This window comes from Calonectris borealis, chromosome 7, assembly GCF_964195595.1.
Source record: "Calonectris borealis chromosome 7, bCalBor7.hap1.2, whole genome shotgun sequence".
Lineage (NCBI taxonomy): Eukaryota > Metazoa > Chordata > Aves > Procellariiformes > Procellariidae > Calonectris > Calonectris borealis.
In genome coordinates this window covers 35,056,642-35,081,208 of record NC_134318.1, presented here as the reverse complement: position 1 = coordinate 35,081,208, position 24,567 = coordinate 35,056,642, and the positions used below count along the sequence as shown (strand labels likewise).

At 39.5% G+C, this 24,567-nt stretch overlaps 1 protein-coding gene across 1 annotated transcript in view; it reads left to right on the top strand.

Annotated features, from left to right (window-relative positions):
- The window catches only part of ABLIM1 (actin binding LIM protein 1), a 110,117-nt gene that overhangs the window by 40,035 nt on the left and 45,515 nt on the right, over window positions 1-24,567 (top strand). Inside the window, exons 6-7 of the mRNA XM_075155132.1 lie at window positions 17,174-17,261; window positions 22,178-22,236. Of these exons, the coding sequence (XP_075011233.1) occupies window positions 17,174-17,261; window positions 22,178-22,236 (147 nt within the window). The remainder of the gene's footprint in view (window positions 1-17,173; window positions 17,262-22,177; window positions 22,237-24,567) is intronic.

Here is a 24,567-nt window from a genome sequence, read left to right as displayed (position 1 = left end):
ACCATTCTGTTTTCATAATACTAGGTGTCTACTGGTTTGGGTGTCTTACAGGCTTGGGAGAGACTTTGCTCTCAGCCGGTATCTCCCAGTCACCTTTGTCATCTTCACACGACATAAAAATGTAGGGGAAAAGGCTACACAGCTAATGAGAAGAAGCAGTGGGAGTAGTTCATGCTTTGTTAGTTCTGTGATTTGCTTTGTTTGTGTTTAATTTTACTGCTGTTACAATAAATGAGAAAACATGAACATGTTGCCTGAATGTCCCGGGTAAATGATAAGAAAATACAGAAGCACATGCTGTGATCGTTTGCTCTCTTAGTTGGACAGGTGTATAATGCAGACCACAGAGCTTTTTTGATTATGGAAAATACCTGTTAAGAGATCAAATAGGGTCAGTGCACAGGGCCCACTGTAAATTCATCAAATGTTCATAGAGTATGTCTGAAGCATCATCTCACCCAAAATGTGCAAACAGGATAAAGGGATACACGTACCGGTGTGAGAAGTGGCCCCAGCACTCTGCCTGCATTAAGCTGAATTGGGCTACAGTACAATCTCACTGCAACTAAGTGTTTTTGACCAAACTAGACTATCACTCAGGAGGCTGTATAAATTCTTCAGAAGCCATGGAAGTAATATTTAATAACTTGCAGAGAAAGAGAGCACTGATTTCATACTCAGCAGACGCCTCTCCCCAAGGGAAGAATGTTCTGAGTTGTATCAACATCAAATAGTGACACACAAGTGATGAGAAATGGTCCTGCCCCTGCTTGGGCCGGTATTCTTCCCCCTTTTCCTTTTTTCAGAGTGGGTTGGCTGAGTTACTGCCGGAGTGGGTTTAGTGTGCAGGGAGGATTATTTGCTTGTTTTGGTGGGTGTGTGCGGGAGAGCGTGTGAGTGCGAGCAGAGGAGGAGTGAGGCTCAGGGCTGGGTGCAGTTACAGGCGCTTCAGTGTGAGCTGTTCGGTGAGAACACAAGCAGTCTGCACATCGCTTCTGGTAGTGCTCCGAATTCGAACGGAGGTGGAGGGAGTCTGCCCGCCCAGCTGAGGAGGGAATGGACTTAGACTGAAGAATTATTATCAGAAGGTAAACCCCTTCCTGTGAAACTAGATCTGAACTGAAAGGGGTCATGGCTTTCTTCTGGGGGGAGGAGGGGGGTACAACTTATGATGTGACTGAATAGCTTGCCAGTGATACCAGAATAGGGTACTTGTACTTTTGTTCCTGTGCACCAGAAGGACTTTTTAAAAGGCTGTGTGTGAATCTGTGGTTTAGATAAAGAGAGTGCAGCTAACGTGTTTTTAAACTGCCAGGAAAAGAGGAGAATGGCACAGAGCTTGGGCTGTTTCTGATTGCAACTGATTGCTGATGTATGGAGGAACAATATCATTCTTTATCGCAAATAATTCTTAATACAGTTTCTTGGCTCTTTTGATCACTTCTGGAGATTTGTTGCATAGAAACAAGGTTAGAGTTTGTTTCAAGTTTCCCTGCCTTTTTGCTGAGAAGCATGTTTTATCAGTTAATGTAGAACGCTGATTTTTTTTTTTCCCCCTAACGTGGGGGGAAACGTGCTTAAAAATGAGGAAATGAAAAGTTTCATAATAACTCAGGATATGGGTAAATGGTTCAGATAGGTTGTCTATGTAGCTGAGTAGCAGCATAAATTTAACTTAATTTAGACTACCCTTCCCTGTTGAAAAATATGCTATTGTAATTTCCTAGAACACCACACCGTGCACAGGGTCAAATAAATATATAAATACAGAATAAATATACTTCCAGAAAAATAACGTAAACTGCTTCATGTAAAAATCTTTCCGCTCCCCCCAATCTCAAAAGATTGAATTTGGCAAGAGGGATATCTAGTTGGGAAAGACCTGACATATAAAGATGACAAAAGAGTATCTGAAGTTGACAGAGCTCTAACAGAAGTTCAGTTGCTATGGCAGCATAATCACAAGGCATTAACTTCTCAGCAGTGGTTTGGAAACCCTCCTTCAGTCAATTTGAACATCAATAGGAAGGGGAGGAATGTTAAGAGGATGTAGGGATGGTGAATAAGAAGAGCAAGTTGTAACAAGTAATTTGAAAAAATAACCAATTGAAGCTTCCTTATTGCCACAAAGGGATTTGTGAAATCTTGCAGGTGCTTATAAAAATATGGCTTATCTGTATAAATTGCTTTTGTGAGTACGGTGTTGCTGATTAGGATCTATATTTCCTAGCACAGCATCTTTAGCTTTTACCTTTTTGATTTAGTTAAGTTTTTCTAGTGTGTTTCTTGCACTAAATATTACTGAAAAACTTTAGCAGGCTGATAAAAATACTTTAAAATGACATTTCAGTAGAGGAATTTATATTAGTATAAAGTTTCTTGTCACCAACAGCAGCCTTTGTGATATATAGCCATTGCATGTATTCCAGTAACACACAACAGGTACTTAAAACAAGTAGCTTTTTCATGTCGTAGAGGTGCACATAACACATACCAGTTTTTAGTAGAAGAGTAACTTACCTGGATGACTTTATTTTTCTTGTTACATAGCTGTATTAAGAATTCAGTTGCATGGTTGTCACTGAAGAACATGTCTTGTTCTCCTCTTGGAACAGTCTGCTTTACGGAAAACATAATACTCTAGCTACCATTGCTTCTTCTGTTCATCTTTTAAACCTTTGCATTGTGCTAATGCTACGTGCCACGATCACCCACAACAGAGATACAAAATTAATAACGATCCCTGCACCAAAGTATTTACACTGAAAACAAAACTTTCTCCAGTGTCGCAGTCTCACTGTCAATTGGGATGCAGTGACAGGGGAATGTGAGGCACTGTGTAGCAATATGAAATTATTTCACCCGGTTACTCTTTGTTTCTCCCGGACTGAGATCACAATGAAAAATGGATTAAGTGCTGAAATATTTTTTTTCAAGATTGTGATCTTTCATTTTTAAGTTCTGCTTTAATTCCTCCTATCAGTGGACAGTTTGCTACTGACTTCTGGAAGAGCAGAATAGGACTTAGACCTGTCCCCCATAAAAAGTAATTGTTGGGAAGAATGCAGCAATAACATGTTTGAAACTTGAGAAGTGGAGAAGAGCCTGTTGGGGCAAGTCTATGGCTGTCACCGCTTGTAACAGGCTCCAGCCAGGTATTATGCTTAACGTTCACTCTGTGAGGACTCAGTCTCCTCTCTCTTTTGTCTGCTTTGTCAGGGTGCTTTCCAGGGCGGAAAAAGGAAAGAAAAACAAAACCAAAAGATATGTCTGGAATCTCTAGGATCTTTGAAGTCCACAGAATTAACACCTGTCTTTACTGAGCAGGTGCTTTACAGATGAAGAAATATGATACATATGAGGATTTTGTGGGTGATTAAATGTTTGAAATGACCACCTGGAGCACAAAATGGGTAGATTTTAATTACATGCTCATGCTACATTAGAAGACATACAGGTCTAATAATTCTTTGGATAAATATCTGGGATGTATAACATTTATTACAAGCCTTTTTCTTTGTAAGAGGGGAAAAATAGCACACAGATGCACCTTTTCATCACCAGCAGCACAGATACTCTGGCATTTAAACTATCTATGAAACTAGCTTGGGATGTTTTGTGGTTTGCAGAGGTCTCTGAAATGAGCATCATAAATCATTTGAGTACAAGTTAAAATATTAAGAAATTGACTTTTACACATAGGGTTTGGAGAGAGATATTTGTTATGTATACAAACGGATCTTCTCTTGCTTTAAATTCTGTAAAGCAATTGCATCTTGGCTGGCTAATGTTTTTTCCTAGCAATGAGGAGAGTAAGAACTGAGGCAGGAAAAAACTTTAAGCAGACTTATCTCAGCAGCACCCTTGAACTACTGCTGTTGAGGCAACAACCGTGGAGACCCTGTACTCAGTTGAAAACTGAATGGCAGCAAATGATGTTAGGTATCCCTTTCTGCTTTATGTCCATCACCTCCTTCCTGTTCATCACCACAGTAATATGTTGTATCATGGTTATTTTGTTGGAATAGTTTACCGGTGTTAACTAGAAATCTTGATTTTACACGGAGCTGAAGAAAACAAGGTAGGGAGTAAAATCTCTGACAAACATACTCTGATGGGATGTTCATGCCAGCTAGGATTCAAAAGTATGCTTGCATAATTTTTTTTGCATCTGTAATTGGAAATCACATGTATCAGCAGTGAGAATACTGACCAAAAAAATGTATTTCTGCCAAAAATAAAAGGCTTTGCTTTTAGTAGAGTACATGTTTCTCTGCACTAACTACCTGGTTACCTTGATGTCCTTTGACACTTCAATTTCAAATTTAGTGTAACATAAATACTTTGGCCAGAATTACAAAACAAGGATTCCTGAGAAATGTCTGGATGTAGTGAAATCCAGACTCGTAATTACGTATTGGTGACTCTGGAGTTAAGACCAATGTGGTTGGGAAGAAAAATATTTGAAGAAAATCTGTCACTTCCCTAGATTGTCATCTGTTGCTTGTTGTGACCTCTTGCTGGAAGAGGTTTCCAAAGGTAGCAGGTAACATTGCAGTTAATCAAGGACTTCAGACTTTATTTAAAGCATTATTGGATCAGAATAGTTGGAATGACAGTGACTTTTAGGATCAGTTTGCTACAAGAGCAGGCTCTAGTCACTGAAAGAAAAAATATTCCCTGCTCAATTCACTCCTAACATGTTTTCCTATTAGAACAATCTGTGGGTCTACCAGGTACAAATTGGTATATATTGAGTGCTTCATGTCTGCTTTGTTTCTTACAGGTTACTTTTGTTTTCTATTCTCTGGTTATTTTCTATGGATGTACTATGTGTGACCTCATGATTAGTTTCTTTCTCCCCTCCTTGGGCCTTCGTAACTTTTATTTCTCTGTTGTTCTTGGGACGCTCCCTCTGAACTGAATGCAGACATCAGAATGGAGGCCAGGCTTTGCTAAATCACATGCCAAAGTTTGCACAGTTCCTGAAACAGCCTTCTGACAGAAAATTGGAAAGACAGTTTTGTGTTAGATGAACAAGAAAATCAGCTACAGTTATTTGGATCTAGTGGTGTGCTACGCAGCGATCCGGCAGGGCTGGGAGTCTGAGAATTTGAGTTCTCTGCTTGGCTCTGCTGCAAGCATTAATTTTGATCCAAGGTGAGTTGCTTAATCTCCCAAGCTCTCACTTGCTTCATCGGTTAGAAAGTGGTTTGCACTTGCCCACTGAATAGGTTAAATTGAGTTTTGCCTAGTGCTCTTCTGACCTGTTTTCTCCTTCTTCATGCTACAGAGCCCTTTCTCAGTGCTGGACCCTCTGGGTCAGTAGCAATTCCAGTGCTGATGCAGCACACCCCACCCCAGAGCTTCTCCTGGCATTGCACTTGAACTGTCTCTCTGAACCACAAGCCACATCAACAACAGCTCCCTTCTAGCAGCAAAGCCCCTGCTGTACAGGGATTTTGCTGCTTAGCCAAGACAGCTCTCAGTGAACTGATTTAACCCTATTGGAGATTTTTCCAGTGTAACCTTAGACTCTGACTCTAATTATTCTGCTGTTTCGGACCAGACCTGTGCTCCCTAGGAGCAGCCTGATGCATGTGTAAAAGCTGCTCTCCATGTAAAGCTCATTGGGGTGGATTTTAAGGTCAGAGGAACTGCTAAAATCATCTTGCTTGACCTTCTCTTTTCAAAATCAGAGTTTTCCCCTGGAAACGAAATGAAAGTTTATCCTTTGGGAAATTATCCTGCCTTGTCATGAAGACTGCAGGGTGATTGTGAGGCCACAAGTTTTCCCTCTTGCTGCTTTTTAGAAACCTTATTTTGAGGTTAAATTTGTCTAACTTCAGCTTTTTGATGTTGTCATAGTTTTTTCAATGGGGTTGAAAAGCTCATGCTCTTTCCTGCTATTATCTACTTTCTTTGCTTTTAATCACCTGTCTGTTGTGATCTAGTCATCTCTTGAGCCTCTCTCCAAACAGTGATTTGATTCTGAGCCCTTCAGGTTCACAGCTGAAGACTCGTGTTTTTTTGATGGTTCTCCACTAAACTCTATTCTGTAAACGCACATGTACGCGCTCGTCAGTGTTATAATGGTGATGCTACAGTATCTGTAGTCAAAAGCAAAGCCTTTTTTCTGCTTTTCCTTTATATTCTTTGTATACATTAAATGATAAGAAGAGCCAGCCATTTCAGATACTCTGAGAGCATTTTCTGGGAGATTAGTAATGATGTTCTCAAATTGCCTCTCTCAGTTGCTGTGGTCCACAACGTACCCCTCAATCTCACACGCCCCCCTTTCTTGATTTGCAGGCATATTACATTAGACTATTAAAACATACTTCCTGTGTTTAGATAGCTTAAACAAGCATTGTCTTTGAGTCACCTGCAGATTTACTGGGAAAGGTTTTGTATTCGTATCTTGGCCAGTAGCAGAGGTACCTCATGCTGTGGGTAGAAGGAAGTGATCTCTGAGGTATCTGGCTCAGCAGAGCCTCCCCTGCTAACACATCCATCTGTCAGAGAACTGCCTAGCTATAGTTTTCTTAAGACTCTTGAGTACAAATTATTCACGTCTCCTAATTTGTAAATGTTGAGTCATGGCAAACACTACTCAAAAATCTTGCTCAGTAAACAGTATCAAACAGGAAGAATATGTCTTTCAGCATTGTCAAATACAGACCAGAAGGATACATCTCCTGAATATTCCTGCCTTTTCTGTGTCATCTTTCATCATTTTTCGTTTAGAGCTTACAAGGTACCTTTGCCTGATCTGTGATTTTTTTTTTTTTTTTTTTTAATTTTCTGTTGTCATGCTTTAATAAAGACTCTTATTGCTTTTAAACATATTGTCCATAGTTATCTCTTTGGTAACTTTAGCTTTCTTATCAGATATCTTTATTTCTAACTTAATGACTTAGTCATTGCCTTTTTTTTTTTTTTTTAGTTAATAATATCTCAGTTCTTATGATTTTTCTGTGCCTTAAGCATATGGACTATGATAACTTTTTTGTTTGTATTTTAGAATACAGAATTTGGGATATTCAGTAGGATGTCTTAAAAATTCCTGGTTTTATCCTTTTATGGTTACTTTAAGATCTAAGAATATGTTCCTTTAAAATTCCACATGCACACACACATATATATATATGTATGCATATATAACACTGCTCTTTATTTCTGTCTGTCTATAAATGCAATCAAGTCATGATCAGAATGGAAATAATTGCTAATTTTTAGAATTGCAAATAACCTTTTTATGTTAGGATGAGGTCTAGTATTTATTACATGCTGTCAGGTGCAAGACTTTCTGATTTATGAAATAATTCTGTTGGGGTTTTTTTAAGATACAAAGGAGGTTTGTTACTGACTTTTCTAGCTGAATTTCAGCAGGTTGAAGTCAGCTATAGTTCTACTGACTGAGAAAGTGGTTTCTAATTCAAGAAACTAGTAATATCTCAGTCTTCCAAGATACTTCCCATTGTTTTGGAGATACCGTTGCAGCACTGCAAATACAACTTCAGTTAACGTGATCTGCTAATGCATATACATCAAGCTCTGTTATTAGAAGTTCAGTCAGAGGGACAGGTCGAGGGAGTAACAGTCACTTCGTGCAGAGAGTTAAAAGGAGAAATGTGTTTTTGTTTCACTCTTATACTCACATATTCCTGATAATTCAGCAGTCCTGTTATCACCTAACGAAAGAAAACATGAAGATGACTTGGAAAGCGGGAGATTCCTCATGTTACAGAAGATTGCATATCGTATGCATGCGGTACATAATGCATTCACAAGACTCCATGCTGTCCCTTGACTTATGCCATATAACTAGCGCTCAGCAGCAAACCACGCTAAGGGCTTTACTTTGCTTTCAGCAGGCTAGAAGCTGTGGCTGGAATGGCTTTCTCGCCGTGCTGCAGAGAGACTGATCACTCAACTGTACAGCTTGGCAGACCTACAGAACAGTCTTGGTAGTCAGTAGAGGTGTTTTACTGTCTGGTTGAGACAAAGGTATAGTTATGCCAGTATTATTCGGCTATTTGAAAAGGCCCTTGGCATTATGGCGAAGCTACTGTAACGTAGCTTTGCTGGTTGATTCTGATTCCAAACTAATCCAGCAATATGAATGTGGCTGTAATCAGGTCCTTTAGGTGAAGTATCTTTTCATGTTAAAAATCCATGCTGGACAAAATGCATACAAGATAAAGGAATATTTAGTTCTCTAATGCTTTGTGAAGCCTAAAGATTACAGAAGATGTAGAAAGTCCACACCTGTACTTATGAACTGGATCTATTCTAGCATTGTTAAAAAAGGGTTTTGTATCAGGCCTTGCCAAATACTTACTGTTGAGAAGTTCAAAATTAAAAAAAAAAATCTGTGCAATAAACATGGTTTAAAAGAAAATTGAATGGCAGATGCTGGATTTTGCCCTCATATGCACCTAATATAAGGTACTGAAAGTAGTGAATTCACAGATTTGTATTGTAATTAGATTAGAATGAAACTACGTAGAAAATCCTGTCAATTCACTTACCTCTTCAGTATAAAACAGAACATGCACCTAAAGAAAACACTGCATGCATTCAATGGTTAGCCTTCCGTTTATTGCAGAATATACACATTATCTTAATAAAATCTAGTGCATATATTTCCTCTGGATTGTCTCTGATTAACTACATGTTCAGTCACTGGGATTAGGTTTCTCTGTGCATTAATGTAACCCAGGATCTTAACAGAGATGATGTTGAAATCCTGGCAATAGGCAATAAAGCTGCGTCTGCTGTTGCTATGCTCCTCTGTACCGCCCAGAGTATTCTAACCGGCTACTTTGAGCTACTGTGGCTACATTTCTTAGTTGAGTGGAATTACCTTCTTTATAGTACCAACATCCTGCTGTGAATTGTGTAGATAATATAAATTCATAGCTTTGGTCCTGTGTGTAGCAATAGGTGGATTTGCCCACAAAGACCAAATGAATAGCTCCCATAAAGACCATAGTTGTTAGTTAAGCATCTCACCTGCGTGTGCAACTTGCTTAACGTTGGGTGTTGCAGGAAAGTGAGAACTCAAGGCAGAGCTGACAGTGCAGTCACAAGTGACTGCTAAGATCTTGCTAAAGTAAGTCCAGTTGATATTCAGCTGCCATGAGGACTTTTTCTTCATGCCAGCAGAGCAGTTGCACAACTGGGGGTTTAGCTTGAATCGTTACTCACATCTTTGCTATAAGGAAAAATTACATTCCAAGCAGCTAATAGTTGCATTGCTATTAGCAGCAACTAATGGGTATAACAATAGTGTATGCTGACGGAATTAATACTAATAATTTACAAAGTTTATTATAGTCAGTCTGTTAAGGAATATACTAGCGTAACATTGGCAGTCATTGTTGGGATGCTGGGAAGTATTTTTGTATAAAAATCAGAAACCAGGCGTGAATTAACAGTGCAAGTGTTCATAGCAGCAGGACAGCTGCAGTTCTGGCTTACCCAAGGCAGCACAGCAAGCGATGGAAGGCTCAGAGGGTCTTCCATGTCTCTTGCATGCATGTTGTCATTCAGATTTACAGTCACGGCCTCACGCTCCATTTCCCACTGTCCCCCGGTGTGGTGTCTTGTGTCTTGCAGCCCCGTCAGCCTGGGAACTGCCAGTGTGAGCTCTGCTTCCTGCTGCTCCGTCCTGTCTCAGGTTGAACAGAGGCAGAGACTGTGCTGAGAGCTGTTTCTATTGAGAAGTTGCAACAGTAGTGTTAAAAACAGCTTTATAATGGCCTAGTTTTAAAGGTACATATCAAACAAGGATTTATCAGGCTAGAATTTTTTCAACGTTTAAATTGTATTACACTTTCCTTCCTTTGATAGTAATAGAGAAAATTATGGTAGATTCCGAAGTTCTTTGGAAGCAAAGGATCTGCACTTTTATTTTTGTATATGAGCACAGATATTTGTAGTGGCTTGCTAAACATATAAGAGCCTGGGAAAAATGAGTGGACAGTTTGGGTCAGGATGTTATTAGAGGCAAATTTTGGTCTTCATAGTATTTGTGCTGTTCCAGCTGCCCATGAGATCACAGAAGCCTGCAGAGAAGGAAACAATGGAATTTGATGTTATACCAAACATCAAACAGGGTTGAAGATTCTGTGACCTCTGCAAGTAATTAAAATAAAGCTTCACTGGAAAATGGTAGGCTACCGCCACAGTTCCTGTTTTACAATTCACGACATTCCTTAAGGGGTTTAAAAGATGAGGCCGAGTTATTCTTTGTGCTGCTCCTTAGTCCTTAAGAGAGTTAAGAAATCAGGTCATTCTCCTCAGAATCATGGTAGAACTAAATATTTGATTAGGTTTGTCCATGAAATGGGCCCATTATACCTGTTCATAAAAAATTAAAAAAAAAAAAAAAAAGAAAAAGGGCGAGGGCTTTTACTCTTAAATGTACTCTTAAAACTACATAGCTGTTTTTGTGGTATTTAAATAGTATTAGAAAAGTAAAAGTTTCTACATGTTTAATAGCTGTTTGTCAGGTGATTGCTAAGATATCTTTGAATGGAGAGTGAGTGAATGCAGCTGTGCAAATGTAATGCAACAAATATGCTCTTAATTGTGTCCTTTGGCCAGCAGAAAATGTCTGTTGGTAATTAGTTCTTCCTCTACCAGACCCACTGGCATGTGAGCTCTCCTAGCGGGATTCTTGTTATTGTTCCCTCTGGCTCTTGTTCATTGTTGTTCTGGAAGGAAGGACAGAACTGAAGGCATGAGTAATAGGAAATCTTAAGGTCTCACGTTCACCAAAGAGGAAAACATTTATTTAATCAGACTAGAGCTCTACTAGCACTCAAGAGAATAAAAGTTGGTCTTGTGGGAAGTGAGGACAGAGGGGATGGACTTGGAAAATACAGTCCTTGGCTTTTGAAGTACTATTGCCATGGGGTTAAAGCTGCATGTGTGCTCAACGCAGGTACTTTTTATGCTGGGTTTCTGGGGCATGTTACATCAGCTTGCATGCAGCTGTATTTGTAGTCCTGGCTTGGAATCATTCTTGTGATACCCACCATTGGCTTCCTTGACACCTGTGAGTACCAGTACACCTTCGGCTTCAGGAGGTCCCCAAAGGTATCTTGATAAAGAGAAGGCAAATGAATGTTGTATGCGTTGGAGCGTCAGCTGTGCAAGAAGGGGTTGTAGGACCTCAGTGCATTGTGTTTAAATGGTGCTCCAAATAACTCCCTACCTCCCAGCCTTTTAGTTTACCTTTTGAACTGCAGGAGGTCTCTCTAAGCTTGACGCACGCAGTGTGTAATGTGATGGCTGTGTTCTGGGATCTTCCCCATTCTGGACAATTGTACAGGGTTATTACCCCTCCATTAGAGGGAGCCTTCAAAGCCCTCTGTAGACAGCACACAGTGGCTTTTAAAATGGCATTGCAGACTGGTTTAATCAGCTGAGAAGGATTCGTATGTTCCAGTTGAAGTTATTTAAGAGAATAGTATGCTTGAAGAAGGCTGAAAATTGATAGCTGCTGAGTCTGAAAAGGTGATCTATGAAAAATCTGGTCTCTCATTATTAACTATTATTATAGGTCTTGGTATTGTTATAATACATAATAGAGCTTGTACTTTTGCTAATGTTACTTGGGACATGTCCTCTGCATAATGTACACATGAAGCTTCCCTATGTAGCCCATCATCCATGAATCCTGACTACTGAGGCTCCAACCATCATTCATAAGCCTTAGAGGAGAGATGATTACGTGGTTTCGTTCTCAGGCCTGGTCATGAGGAATACATTTCTGTAATGGTTTTCCTTGGTAGTGTTTCTTTAAAGTATTTTATGAAGGACATTAAATGTTATTTAACCTTCTTTGTAGATTGGGAAACTGAAGCTCAGTGTTGCTAAAGCCTTGATTCCAGTATAAGTCTTGAAATTACCAGAATAAATAAAATCTTAATACTATGTAAAATAATGTTAAAACCTATTTTCTGTACATGAATATGCATATAATGTACATATTGTATATAGTAGATATATTTAGTAATATAGAGAAAATAAATAGAACGCATATATCGCTGGTCAGCCATGAATCAGAAGTGAGACTTGCAGAACCATGGAAAGCTACTCAAATTTAACCTCCATATATTTACATTTATAATTACATTTATAATATACCTTTGGCCACTGTTCCTTCATTGTGCAATTCTAAGACTCTGGAAGTATTTGATAAATGAGTATATACTACTACTTTTTTTTAATCTATATTTTTCTGTCTACTGTGTTCAAATGGGATTTAATCTGAGAACCTATTTTAGATTTGTCAGTGTGGGTAGAAGATAAATAGGAAAGTCAGAAGATATTGTATATTGTTACAAACTGATAACTGATGTTCTTTGCTTCTACTGCAAATGCAAGTGCCAGCTGATTTAACAAAGAATTTATAAGCAGTGACAGTAACACATAGGTTTAATATTTCATTTGACAAGAAACTTCGCTGTCAATTCATTCAATTCCATTTAAGAATTTGTATGCCAAGTAAGAGTAATGATGTTCAATATTACTTTGGTTGGTTTTAGCACTTCTAGCTAAGCAAAACCAAGGTATTTTCAGCAATGAATTCAGCTTACTCACACTTATTTTAGGGACAGTCCTCTAAGGTATGGGTCATAGTTTGCACTTGATGGTTTGTATTGTGCTGAAGACCTCACCTAAAGGTGAAATAATTCAGAAGGGATCAGAAGCAATATGATAGATCAAAACCTAGTGGCTGCATAGGCGTATTTTGAACAAGAAAGTGATTTGTTGCTGATGGCAGGATGCAAGATGCCACCTGAGAAGTCCTTGTTTAGCAAAGCTAATTGTAAAGGATTTCTGGACATGAGGTGAACTTGAGAAGGGGTAAGTAGAGCTAGGCATAGTGGGAAGGAAGTGACTGTAACCCTCTTGCACCTCAGCTGAAGTATGTTCAGGGCAAATGGGCACTGAATTAATGCTACTTGCTACAGCCAACAGGATTGAGATACAAGCTTTACAGTCCACAGCACTGCGTAAGATTACAGGAAGCTACACATTGGCCATACTGAATGAGGGTTTAGTAGCCTTAGAGCTGAGCAAGACCAAATCTCTAAAAAGTGTGAATATTTCATCCCCTTGTAGATCCAAAAGGTTTTCCTAATGCATTCTAAATGGCTGATTTTTAGCAACCAGTTTTCTCAGATGATTACAGCAAGTCAGGCGTGGCAAGATTAACCTTGAGTTAGTTGAGATGCAGATTGTTTTCCAGTGGATATCCACCGAAGAAAGACTTCCACTTCTTGAGTCATAGAAACATTACTGAGGCGGCAAACTCGTGAAACTGGTTTAGAAGCGTTCAGCAACTGCAGCTGCTGTGGTATGTAACTCCCCCAAAACCTCTCCAGTGCAGGATGTGTTAGCGCTTCCGCTTAGCAAGTTTGTGTTATCTGGGGCGTGGTGTTCATTCATCATCACTCACAGTGGGCTAAAATTTGGCCAGTTGTTTTCAGCCTTGGGGAGAGATCCGATAAACTTGAAATCAGTCTCTCGCTGTTTTGAAAAGACACGTGTACATCGTTTAAACTATATTCTCTTGACAGTAGCATATCAGAAGTTTTTCCAGGAAAAAAATCTTCAGAGAGGCCACGGGTCTACACATAATATTATGATGAATTCTGGATTTGTTTCTCCTATAAATAGCCTGGCTTTTAAAAACATGTAAATTGCTTATAGCAATTAACAGATGAGTACTTGAATCCAGGCGCCTTTTTCTAAAGGATCCTCAAGAAAAGCTTTGTGATGAGGAGAAAAATAAGTGGAATGTTTATCGGATGATCACGGCAAGTGAAAGACTCATTAATATTGGCATTAGATGGACCGGATACAGACCCTTTTAGGATCAAGCTAGTACAAGTAACTGATCAAAGTTATTGTGAATTAACTGCAAAACAAGGAACAGGAAACTCAGAAGCCTGGAGTAGGACTGCCAGAGTAGCTACACAAAACCCAGAGGATTGGCATCTTTCACTTATGACAATTAAATGCAGCATTTGATTAAAACATAGGTGCGATATGGCTTTCTTGTTCCTAAACAGACAAACAAAAACAAACAAACAAACAAACAAACAAAAACCTCAAAAACAAAACAAACCAAAACCACCACACCTCAAAGGCCAGACTGGAAGAACAGAAGCTGAAACTGTACAGGTGTGAATTGTGATTTTCTTTGTCCACATGCCATGGTCCTCTCACAATATAGATATCTCTGCTGGATCCTAACTACCCTTCTTAAAACTACATTGCCTTAGATGCACATCAGGATGCTTGGTAGGGAATTATTTCTTTATAAAAGCTACTTCATCTGATAATACTTATGGCCAAAGGTTTCAGTCCTTTGTGTCTGGGAATTTGGTAAGCATCTCACAGGACACAATCCCACCTCAGGTGGGATATCTCAGAGGTTAATTAATATATAACAGGCTCTGTACTCTTTCCAGTTCAGACTATGTAGCTACTTAGCTACCCTACTGAATACCTTTTGAGAAGCTATGAATTTTATTTCAGAAAAATCCATGTACCTGCAGAAGATTTGCGCTCTGTTAAGCTGCGGCACAGTTGTGCCGCAGAGATACTCTTTAGTTGGATGAGACAGGCAGAGCCCAGATTCCTGTTGTGTTATTTCAAATCTATTTTTCAATTACTGTCTTCCTGTTTGGAGAAGACCCTTTCTGGCTGTGGTTCAGCCTTCGTAGGAATTTTTTATATGTCATTAACTGGGAGCGGTTCCCAGGACATCAGATTTGCCATTTTTGCCATTTACGTCTGAAATCACTTATGACAAGCAGCTCTGTGGGCCCCACTCTGCTAAAGAACTTTAGGAATGCTCAAAAGTTGGGATTTTTTTTTTTACTGAACACAGATAAAATTGCGGTTCCTCTGTATGCACAATATTGTTTGCGTGAGGCAGAAAGTGCAGAAAAGGATGTCGGCTTCTGCTGAGTGCTGAGCTGTCTGAATTTGAGATCTACCTTTGAGCCCTGTTCAATATTCACAGCCCTAAGCTGCATATGTATACAAGTAGCTGTTCTTTGAACATCTGCATTCAAGATCAGAATGTGGTTTGATGCCAGCATTACATTTCAGATGCATTCAGAGTTTCTTCATTTTCTTTTTCTTAAATTCCAGTCTTGAATGGAACTGATGGGACACCTCAGGGGTTAAATAATTGCTAGAGAGAGTCAGAGACGAAGAGGACAACCGATAATGAAAATGATAGAAAAAGAATGAGCATTAACTGTGTTTTTCCTTCTCAGTTCAATATTGATTTTGTTGCTGCAAGTCAAGCATCAATTCTGTGTTTCCTCCCTCATTAGCTTTTCTTCCTTGAATAGGCATATCTTGTAGTGACCTTTCATTCTCCCTTTTACCAGAGCCCCTTTTTTGCCTGATAGGTCTAAATCTGCTGTGCAAGAAATACTAAATCACGTTAGTCTCCCTGTTTGGTGGATGCTGCCCTAAAAGGAGCAGGAATCCACAGCAAAGGCAGTATTTGAGTAAGAGAATTGCAGGTTTTTTGCAACTGAAGAGTGAGTGTACAGCTAAACTAACAGCACACTGAGTCCTCTTCTCTGGCCTTGTATTGCTGAAATTCCTGGACGGGAATTGTTCTTAGTGATAATGAAAGATAAATAGTCATGTCCACAAACACCATTGTCTCTATGAATAGCTGCCTTTCCCATCCTTCCCTAAAATCAAACCCAGGTACTACACTACTAAGGCAGGAACAAATGAGATCATTAAAATTAAACGGTGCAACTTTACCTGTAGAAGGGCTGGGTGGTAGATCTGGTTATCTGTTTGTTGTCAGGTACTTTAATTCATATACTTCATCATGTCATATAAATACTTTTAAATATTAAGCCTGTATAATGAATGTCAAATGTGAACCAAAAATACGTTGTTATTCATCTCAATAGACATAAGGAAAGGTTGAATTTAGTAATGTTACAGTCTCAAGTATAATGAAGTAGGAAATGGATTTGATGACATTTTACAAGTCAGCTACAGAGTAAACAGATATTTTATGCATATAACATCTCAGTGGATATGAAAAAGGATTTGTGAAAAAGGATTTGAGGTTAACTTGTTTGGAAAGCCAGATACAATTTTAAAGACTTTTAGAATTCATTACTTGTCATTATTAAGGGTTGTTTCTAGGATTAATTACTTTTCAATTAAAAAAGCCTGATATGGACATTGCATGCTTAGTTTCTGATGCAAGGAAGTTAATACATTGGTCACTTTGGTCTCCTAAGAAAAAGAAATCACATTAATATCTGTGCCTTGATTTTTCCTGTCCTTATAGGCCTGATATCTGATCAGCTTTGTTTATTATGGGTATCAAAGTATTTATGAGAATGAATGGCTTAGTGGATTTAAATTTGGGTAACAGGATCTAGAGTGTTTAGCATCTTTACATCAGTAGTTCGAATTCATTTCATGCTGTCTGTGTTAGTGTAACTTCTGAAGTCAGGCATCTATGAATTAAGTTAATGGTCCCAGAAGTAGCTCTAGAAAGTTCTGTCTATTAATGCCCATATCAGCAGTGTCAGGAAGAAGGCCAAGAAATGAAATGGCAAGTTGAAAACTGTCGTCCATTGTCTAAATTCATCCATAATAATGGAGCAATTGAGAAAATACATGTTGTTTGACAAAATGAAGAGGCAACAGGTTTACACAAATATCTAACTGCAGTGTGACATTCTTGGACTGTTAGATAGATGGAGATATAAAAAGGTGTTGGGCAAACCATAGAGAATAGATAGATTGTGGCATAGTATCTAGCCAGGAAATCTTTAAACTACTGATTACTTGAAAGCGAAGGTGTGAAGAAGAAAGGCTGTTCTGCATTGTCTTGTTTCTTACAGCCTTTTACCCCAAGTAGTCGCTGCTGGCCTCTGTTGAGGACAGGATACTGGACTAGATAGACCTCTGAACGGAAGCAGTATGGCAGATCTTGCATTCTCATAGCTATTGTCACATCATGAAGGCAATGTTGTATCGTAACAGGTGAACTAGAAGAAAAATGGCAGTGGTCTGTCAGCAAATAATGAGTGCTCACAAAGCAGTGCAATGCATTGATCCCTCGTTTCCCTTTTTTATTTTTGTTCAGGCAGGTGACAAGCATTATCATCCAAGCTGTGCACGATGCAGCAGGTGCAACCAAATGTTCACGGAAGGAGAAGAAATGTATCTGCAAGGTAAGGATGTCTCCATTCCAAAACAAGAAAATCAGACTTTGTAATTTTTCTGTCACAGACCTCTGTGCCTTGATTTTTCCTGTCCTTATAGGCCTGATACCTGATCAGCTTTGTTTATTATGGGTATCTAAGTATTTATGAGAATGAATGGCGCAGTGGATTTAGATTTGGATAACAGGATCTAGAGTATTTAGCATCTTTACATCAGTAGTTCGAATTCAACTCATGCTGTCTGTGCTAGTGTAGCTTCTGAAGTCAGGCATCTGTGAATTAAGTTAATGGTCCCAGAAGTAGCTCTAGAAAGTTCTCTCTATTAATGCCCATATCAGCATATGGAGTTTATAAACCGTCTCCATGTAATATGGGCAAGGAGGACTATAGCCCTCCTATCTTCATTACAGTGTTCTCATACTTTTTCACTTGAAACCCTTTCACCCTAGTAGGTGGTCATAATGGTGGCTTTGCAGTGACTCTGCAGCCTAGCTGAGGCAGACTGTTTTCAAAAGCCGTGTAGCAAAAATGAAATTTATCAGGCTGCCTCTGAATTTGGCATCTCACGGATAGCTTAGCACACAGACTGGTATATGAGATGCCAGACAAAGTTAGAGGGTTTCCCCTGAATTCTGCTGATCAGTTTCTCTGCTCTTCTGGACCACACTCCAAACTGTAAAAGGAATGGAAAAACTTCCAAAGACTGCAGTGAGCTTGTTTTGAATCATGTAGATCTCATTCCCCATACGCATTGACAGATTGTCTCCTCCAGTTCTTAATCATATTTGCTTGCCTTGCCTGTTTCCCTTTTATCTGGTCACATTTCTCTTTTTATTCCCATTTACTTTATTTTTATGTCTTTCTACAGTCACTTCTTTTTTCTATGTTCATTTTCATCTCCTCTTTCTTATTAACAGTCTTACGCTCCCAGGTATTGCCAAGCACATTTTTTTTCATGATCTTTTCACATAAAAAAGAATGTGCTCTTTTCTTTGATTGAAAAGTATCCTTGATCTGAATTCCACCTACTTTCCCAGAAGGTAGCACATTAACTGTTAAGCTACAGTTATTTTTATTGCTTGCTGCAGTATTAATTACTGTTGGTAGAAAGACGTATAATAAACATTTATGCAAGCCAGAAATCAAAGAGAAAAAGACAGATACATATTGGGATTTTGTATATTGTGCTTCTGTTAGAAAAGTTGCTTGATATACCTGAAAGGACTGTAAAAGAATAGGAAAAAAATTATGGCAGTGTGGTAACAGCCATTTCTTGAAATCCTGAGGAGAGATTTCTTCTGGAGGAATTCCAAAATAAGATAATATTGTTAAGGAATTCCTTTGAAGCTAACTTGTGTTATTTTGTAGTTTGTCCTCCCTACCAGTCCGTCTCTCTCATCTCTCACTGACCTTATACCTTAGTCGTCTTATTCCAGCTGTGCACAGAACTGGGTATCGAGTTGTGTAGCAGCTCTGCATTGCAAGAGCAAGGAGAGGCTGAAAGAGGGCTGGATAGGAAGTATTGCTTTCTGACAGCAAGTTGGAAAGACTAATTTGAAAATAGCAGTTTCAGCATCTGACAACTTGTAATCTTTGTAGTTTCCTCACATCATGGTATGACAAAGTACAGGCAGAGTTCAAGGTGAGCATCAGTTCATCCTTTGCTGTTATTAATAACAGCTGTTCGCAACTGATGCCGTTTGTACCAGTCTAGCAGAGAGTTGGAGTTCATATTGAGTGGGCAGGCTGTGGTGTAAATTTCTGCAGATCCAAATAAGACAGAAATCATTGCTTCTACTTAAACAAGGCTAGATTTTGTCCTGGCCAAGTTCAGGTGATATGAAAGAGGAGAGGAGAGACACCTGGCTCCTTGATCTGCCATCATTCTCTTCTTGGCTGTAATCTCCCTTTCTGTGGTTGTCAATTAATGTTCTTCATGCTCACTCTGTCTCAGAGGACCAGCCCAAGTTGCATTGCTTTATTGTTCACAAGCTGTTTTCTGAATAATGTTATTGCTGAGTGTGCTCCAGACAGTCCTGCCAAAGATTTCCTTGCTGAATTCAGCATGCTTGTAAGCGTAAGGGACCTAAAAGCCTTTACTGTGCAAAGCTCTCAGCTGAAATGTATATCCTGACTCCATCCAAATCATTTACCCTAGGGTGCAGAATAACAGCATTCCAAGCATTTCTCTGAAATAAAAATACAACACCAGAACACTAAAGCTAGAATGAAAATCACATTATTGATAAAATATATGAAAACAGGCAGCTTCCATCTCACTTCTAATTGTCCTCTCCACAGGACGTGAAAGCACTGTGTTGATATTGCTTTGTATAATAGAGGAGCCTGGCAGGTTTGTGGTAGCTACTTGTATTGGAAATGTGTGGGAAACCTGCAAAAGGAGAAAATGGAAAAACAAGCTGTCTGTTTGGGGACTTTCTATGTTAAGGATGGTTTGAATAATGTTAGCAGAAGCACTCTGGCTCTGCCCTGCTCCAACACAGGAAAATGAAAAGGAAGCATCATCAGAAACTTTCTCTTTCCCATTGACTTCTTAGTAATGTATTACTATACGGACTGCCCCAGAAGACTGTTGCTGAGCTAGGATGTTGCTCAGCATCTGGAGGGATGCTTCACTTGATTCTCACACAGCCTTATTCTATGTGTAAATAATAGCCTGAGTTAGTAATTTTTAGAGAGCTGTGTGTTGAAACAGTGGTATGTGCAAAGTAAAAATCTGAATAAATGAACATGTTCATTGGTGTCTGCCAAGTGAGCAAACAAACATATGTTAAGAATGGGAATAACCACAATTTGCTGAACTGTTTCTGGTAGGATAAAGAGCACCGATGCACCTTTAGAGTTTGCAAGCATTTCAAAATAGGTTGACATGTTTGGATGAATAAAATCTACAAGTTGTAGGTGGCTCAGAGTTCAAGATCATGAAAAATATTTACATTTAACTTACTTAAGCCTGCTCTACCTGATTTGGGTTTTTAAATTTCACATATTTCAAACCTTTTATCACTTTGTGGGGGAAAAAAAAAACCTCACAACCCTTAGCTAAGTTTCACCATGAAAATGATATCCAGACTCCCTTGCATTTCTTGTTCACTTTCAGCAGCTCCAGCATTCTCCTGGGGTGTCCCTAAAATTGTGCCAGTTTGTGCTAATTACTGCCGGAAAATGCAGTGACAGCTTTTTCTTTCTTGGTGGAGATGATTTAATAGAGAAGAAACTGAGTTACAGAGGAACAGAGATAATTTTTCTCAGGGTCACACAGGAAGCTCACAGCTGAATTTGAGAATTGAACCTAAACCTTCTGAGTATCAGTTCATCAGCCTTATAACATGAACTCCCTTCCTCCTGAGTGCTTGGATCTGTCTGACCTCCTAAGCAAATGCACAGGGCATGCTCCTCTCCTGATCTCGCAGGCTCTGTGGGGTCCTGGCTCTGAGGCTGCTGTTTGTTTACAGAGAAGGCTGTTGGTACACTTCTCCCTGTTGTTTGATCGTCCCCCCCTGCCAAATGGACAGTTTCTTCTTCCTCGGCTTAGACTCAAAGCCAAACATCTCAGACCCCTGATCCAGAGTCACAGCGTTCTCTCCAGTCTCCTGATGATGATTATACTGTGTGCTGCTGGGAAGTGAAATAATTCCTGCTGGTCTTTACTTCTGTACTGAGCCATGTAAGGGCTCGTTAGAACAAAATTTCCAGGGGCTCTGACCCATACCTCTCCTGGGCTCTGAGGGTGGGATTTCCTCTGACTGCGCTTGAGCTATTAGTCACCAGCAGGAGATGTGGATTTCGCTCTGTTTGGTTTCTTTGTGGACAGAGTGAAGAGGTGACATTCCCCCCCTGCAGACAGACAAGGTGCTGTATTGGCTTTGTGGTGACTGGAATGAAGTTTGAATTTGACTGCAGCTGCAGTCAGTGTTAAAAAACAGCATTAGCTTCTGCTGCATTTCAACTTGGCTAATACCTGCCAGCAGCTTCCCAGCAGTGACCACAGTTTACACTCGGTTCCAAAGAAGAACTGAAATGGGATGGAAGCGCTCCTTGCCCTTGACACTGCTGAGCCCTTGGGGACAGCTGGATATTTCCATTTTTACATTTGCGACATAAACAGAAGAGACTTTGCCTTTTTTAGTAGGATGTGTAGATGGAATATACCATGAGGAAATGCCAGTGCAACACATGCCACTGACCTTGCAGAGCAAGGGATAGAAATGATATGTGTGCCAATTGCAAGTACGGTACACTGTGGTCTACAGAGAGGCTCTTTCACATGCTTTGTACCAACTGCATCATACTGGCCCCTCTAGCTTGGTGCAGTGGGTGAGATACAGCCCTGACTTTGCTGCGTTGTGAATTTTCTAACTTTGCTTTTCCTGTTGCATTTTGCATAATTGCAGGGAGAGGTGATCTGAGTAATACTTTACAGTAACTGAATATGACACCTATTGTTCAAGGAAGTCATAGGACTTTACCAGTATTAATGGACTTATAGTAGGACTTCCTTTTTACATGTGGTGCAGTACATAAGGGGAGAACAGATCAGGTAACGGTGACCCAGTTCTTTGGCTCTTACTCTCTATCCTGCCCAGAGAAACCCTCTGTCTTTCAGTTCCTCCAGCTGGTGCTTGCTGACTTGCTGCTTGAGGCTGTTCGAGTTTTAATTAAGAATGTGTGCAAAGTGCTTTGACAGCCTCAGGAAGAGGCTGCTGTAGATGGGCCAAAGATTTGAATATTTTTTTTTGTTTCACTTGTATTTCCCATGAGCTAGAACTGAATGTGAATTACTTGCATAGTTCATACAGATTCACCGTCTGATGCAACGAAGAGATTCTCTTTTATAACTGGCTTGTCATGACCGGAAGTCATCTGCTTTACTCTGAATAAAGATGGTTTTTTACTTCCCTCAGGTTCCACTGTCTGGCATCCCGACTGTAAGCAATCCACTAAGACTGAAGATAAGCTACGGGTAAGCTGAATTTGTGGCAATGACACACCAGATATTTTGCCCGCACAATAACTGAATGCTGTTTTTAGAAGAGTGACTTTTCCCATGTTTTTTTCACATAGCTGTCATCACTCTGGCAGAATAAACAGTGGAGGCACTTCAGAGGTATTGCTCTGTTTTTTAGGCTCACCACCTTTACATACCTGTCTCAGTGCACTGCCTTAAAGATAGTATCATTTACTGACATAAAGACATGGCAAAGTCACTAAAACACTTAATTTCATATCTCAATTATTGTGAGAGAGACTCTTAAGGAGAAAATGTGAACAGGGCAAATGCTATGATACATTTTAGTATTTTTGCACATCTGTATAATTGCTCTATAGTTATCCCCTGTTCTGCGTGGTTATTTACACCATTTAGACAATATGGACTCTTCTTCCTTTGCCATCCAAATAAGCCCCAGCCTAAAGTGATCCTAATTTGAATGCCAAGAACAGCTACAGTTACCCTTGGAGGGTATAGCTAGACAAACTTTCTGGATCAAATCCTTGATGGCAATAATGCTGCACTGATAAATGCTGGAGCCTGGCTTTTTGCATGCACCAGGCAATTCTAAGCCCATATTCACTAGTTAATCTTCTGTTCAATTTACTCTTTTTGATGTCTCAGTTGGTCCTTTGAACTTCGATAATTTTTCTGGATATGAATATTAGAGACTGTATATGAATAAAATGTCTTTCAGACAAGGAAACTAAGAGGTACTGGCATGGAAATATGTAGGATATCCTCTGGGTTGTGTTTTATGTGTGCCTCATCCACAGGAAGTCACGTCCTTTAGAATTTGTTCAGGTGCACTGGTCTGTAAAACATCCCCTGCAGAGAATTTACTATGATCGTAGGTAGTGTGCAGATAAATTCTTGCTGAGCAGCGTTCATGTTAGTGGGCGCTGTACTGATAATACAGAAGTATAATTGGCCCTAGATGGGCATGGGATCTAGCACAGCCAAACATCACAGTAGGTACCATCCAGCATTCGCACATTGTTCTCTCTTGACTTTCCATAAGAAAATGGAAAATTATGCTGGACTGGATTTTCTTCCTCATTTAACAATTTGAATGTAAGACAGTGTTTTGGCCCTTCTTAAGTGTCAGAACGCTTATGCTTTGTAGTGAGTGGTTGGGGTACAATACCTCCCTTTCACTTGGACCCAAGAGTCTTATCAAAGCACTCCTGACTACACTGCGGTCCTTACGAACCTTCTCCAGCTGACCTTATAAATCACTTGGCTTATTTCCATTCCCCATGGAAATGGCCAAAGTCCTCTTCAAATATTTTCCTTTTTATCGTCACACATTCAAGCATGTCAGTCTTCTTCCCCCTCGGCTAATTTTAATTGAAGTGAGTGAAGTAAATGAATTCATCCACCTGCAAGACTTTGCCTAAGTGAGTTGTTGCAGGAAAATGAAGTGAAGCGAAGGAATGCATGTTAAGAGAACATCTGAGAAATGTTATGGCACAGCTATCCGAGGTTGCCTTGTTCCTGGATGAGAACTTCGATGCAGAGATTTAATATGTCTTTAAAAAGGCATTGAAAACTGCACTGTACTGAAGCTAGCTGGAGAGATGGAGAATTTTTAGCTTCAACTGTACATCACAGATAGTCTCTGTCTACTCCAGTGCAAAGTCAGACATCTTATTTTAAAATCAGTTTGAGCTCACTTTGATGACTTTGACACGTTTCATTCTGCTGATTCAAATGAAGGTAGTAGCAAACAGGTAGGTACAGAAAAAAAATGAAACTGGGGGAACTATGTGCTATTTGAACATGTCACCACTAAATTATGAACTGTACTTTGATTGACTTTCAGTTTCTTGATGACATACACTTAGACCTGATGTGAGAATCAGAATCTGGTTTGTGAGCTGACAAATAGATGATATAGCCACTTTCAGGGTTAGGCCTAGATTTTCTGGTGATTCTGCAAAAAGCCAGTGACTTGGCCTGTTTGCTCTGCTGGGTTTCCTTTCCCTATAAAGCAAAACAAAACAAAAAGCCCTTTTATCATTGAAGTCGCTTTAGAAATTTTCAGCAAGTTCTGTTTTCTCTCAGTGACTGAATTGTGGCATAAACTAATCAGCACTCTAGCTGGTCAAGATCTGAGAGGGAGTTCATAAAAACAACGGTTGCTTTAGATCTTCCTCCCACTGGATATTTGTGGAGGATTACAAAGCCAAAACAAGCAGAAATAAAGCAACCATATGTATGTTAAAAATATACATTGCTTAGGATTTTTTACAACTGTCTGCTGGTTTATGATTCTGTAGGGATTAATAAGTAGCATAGATA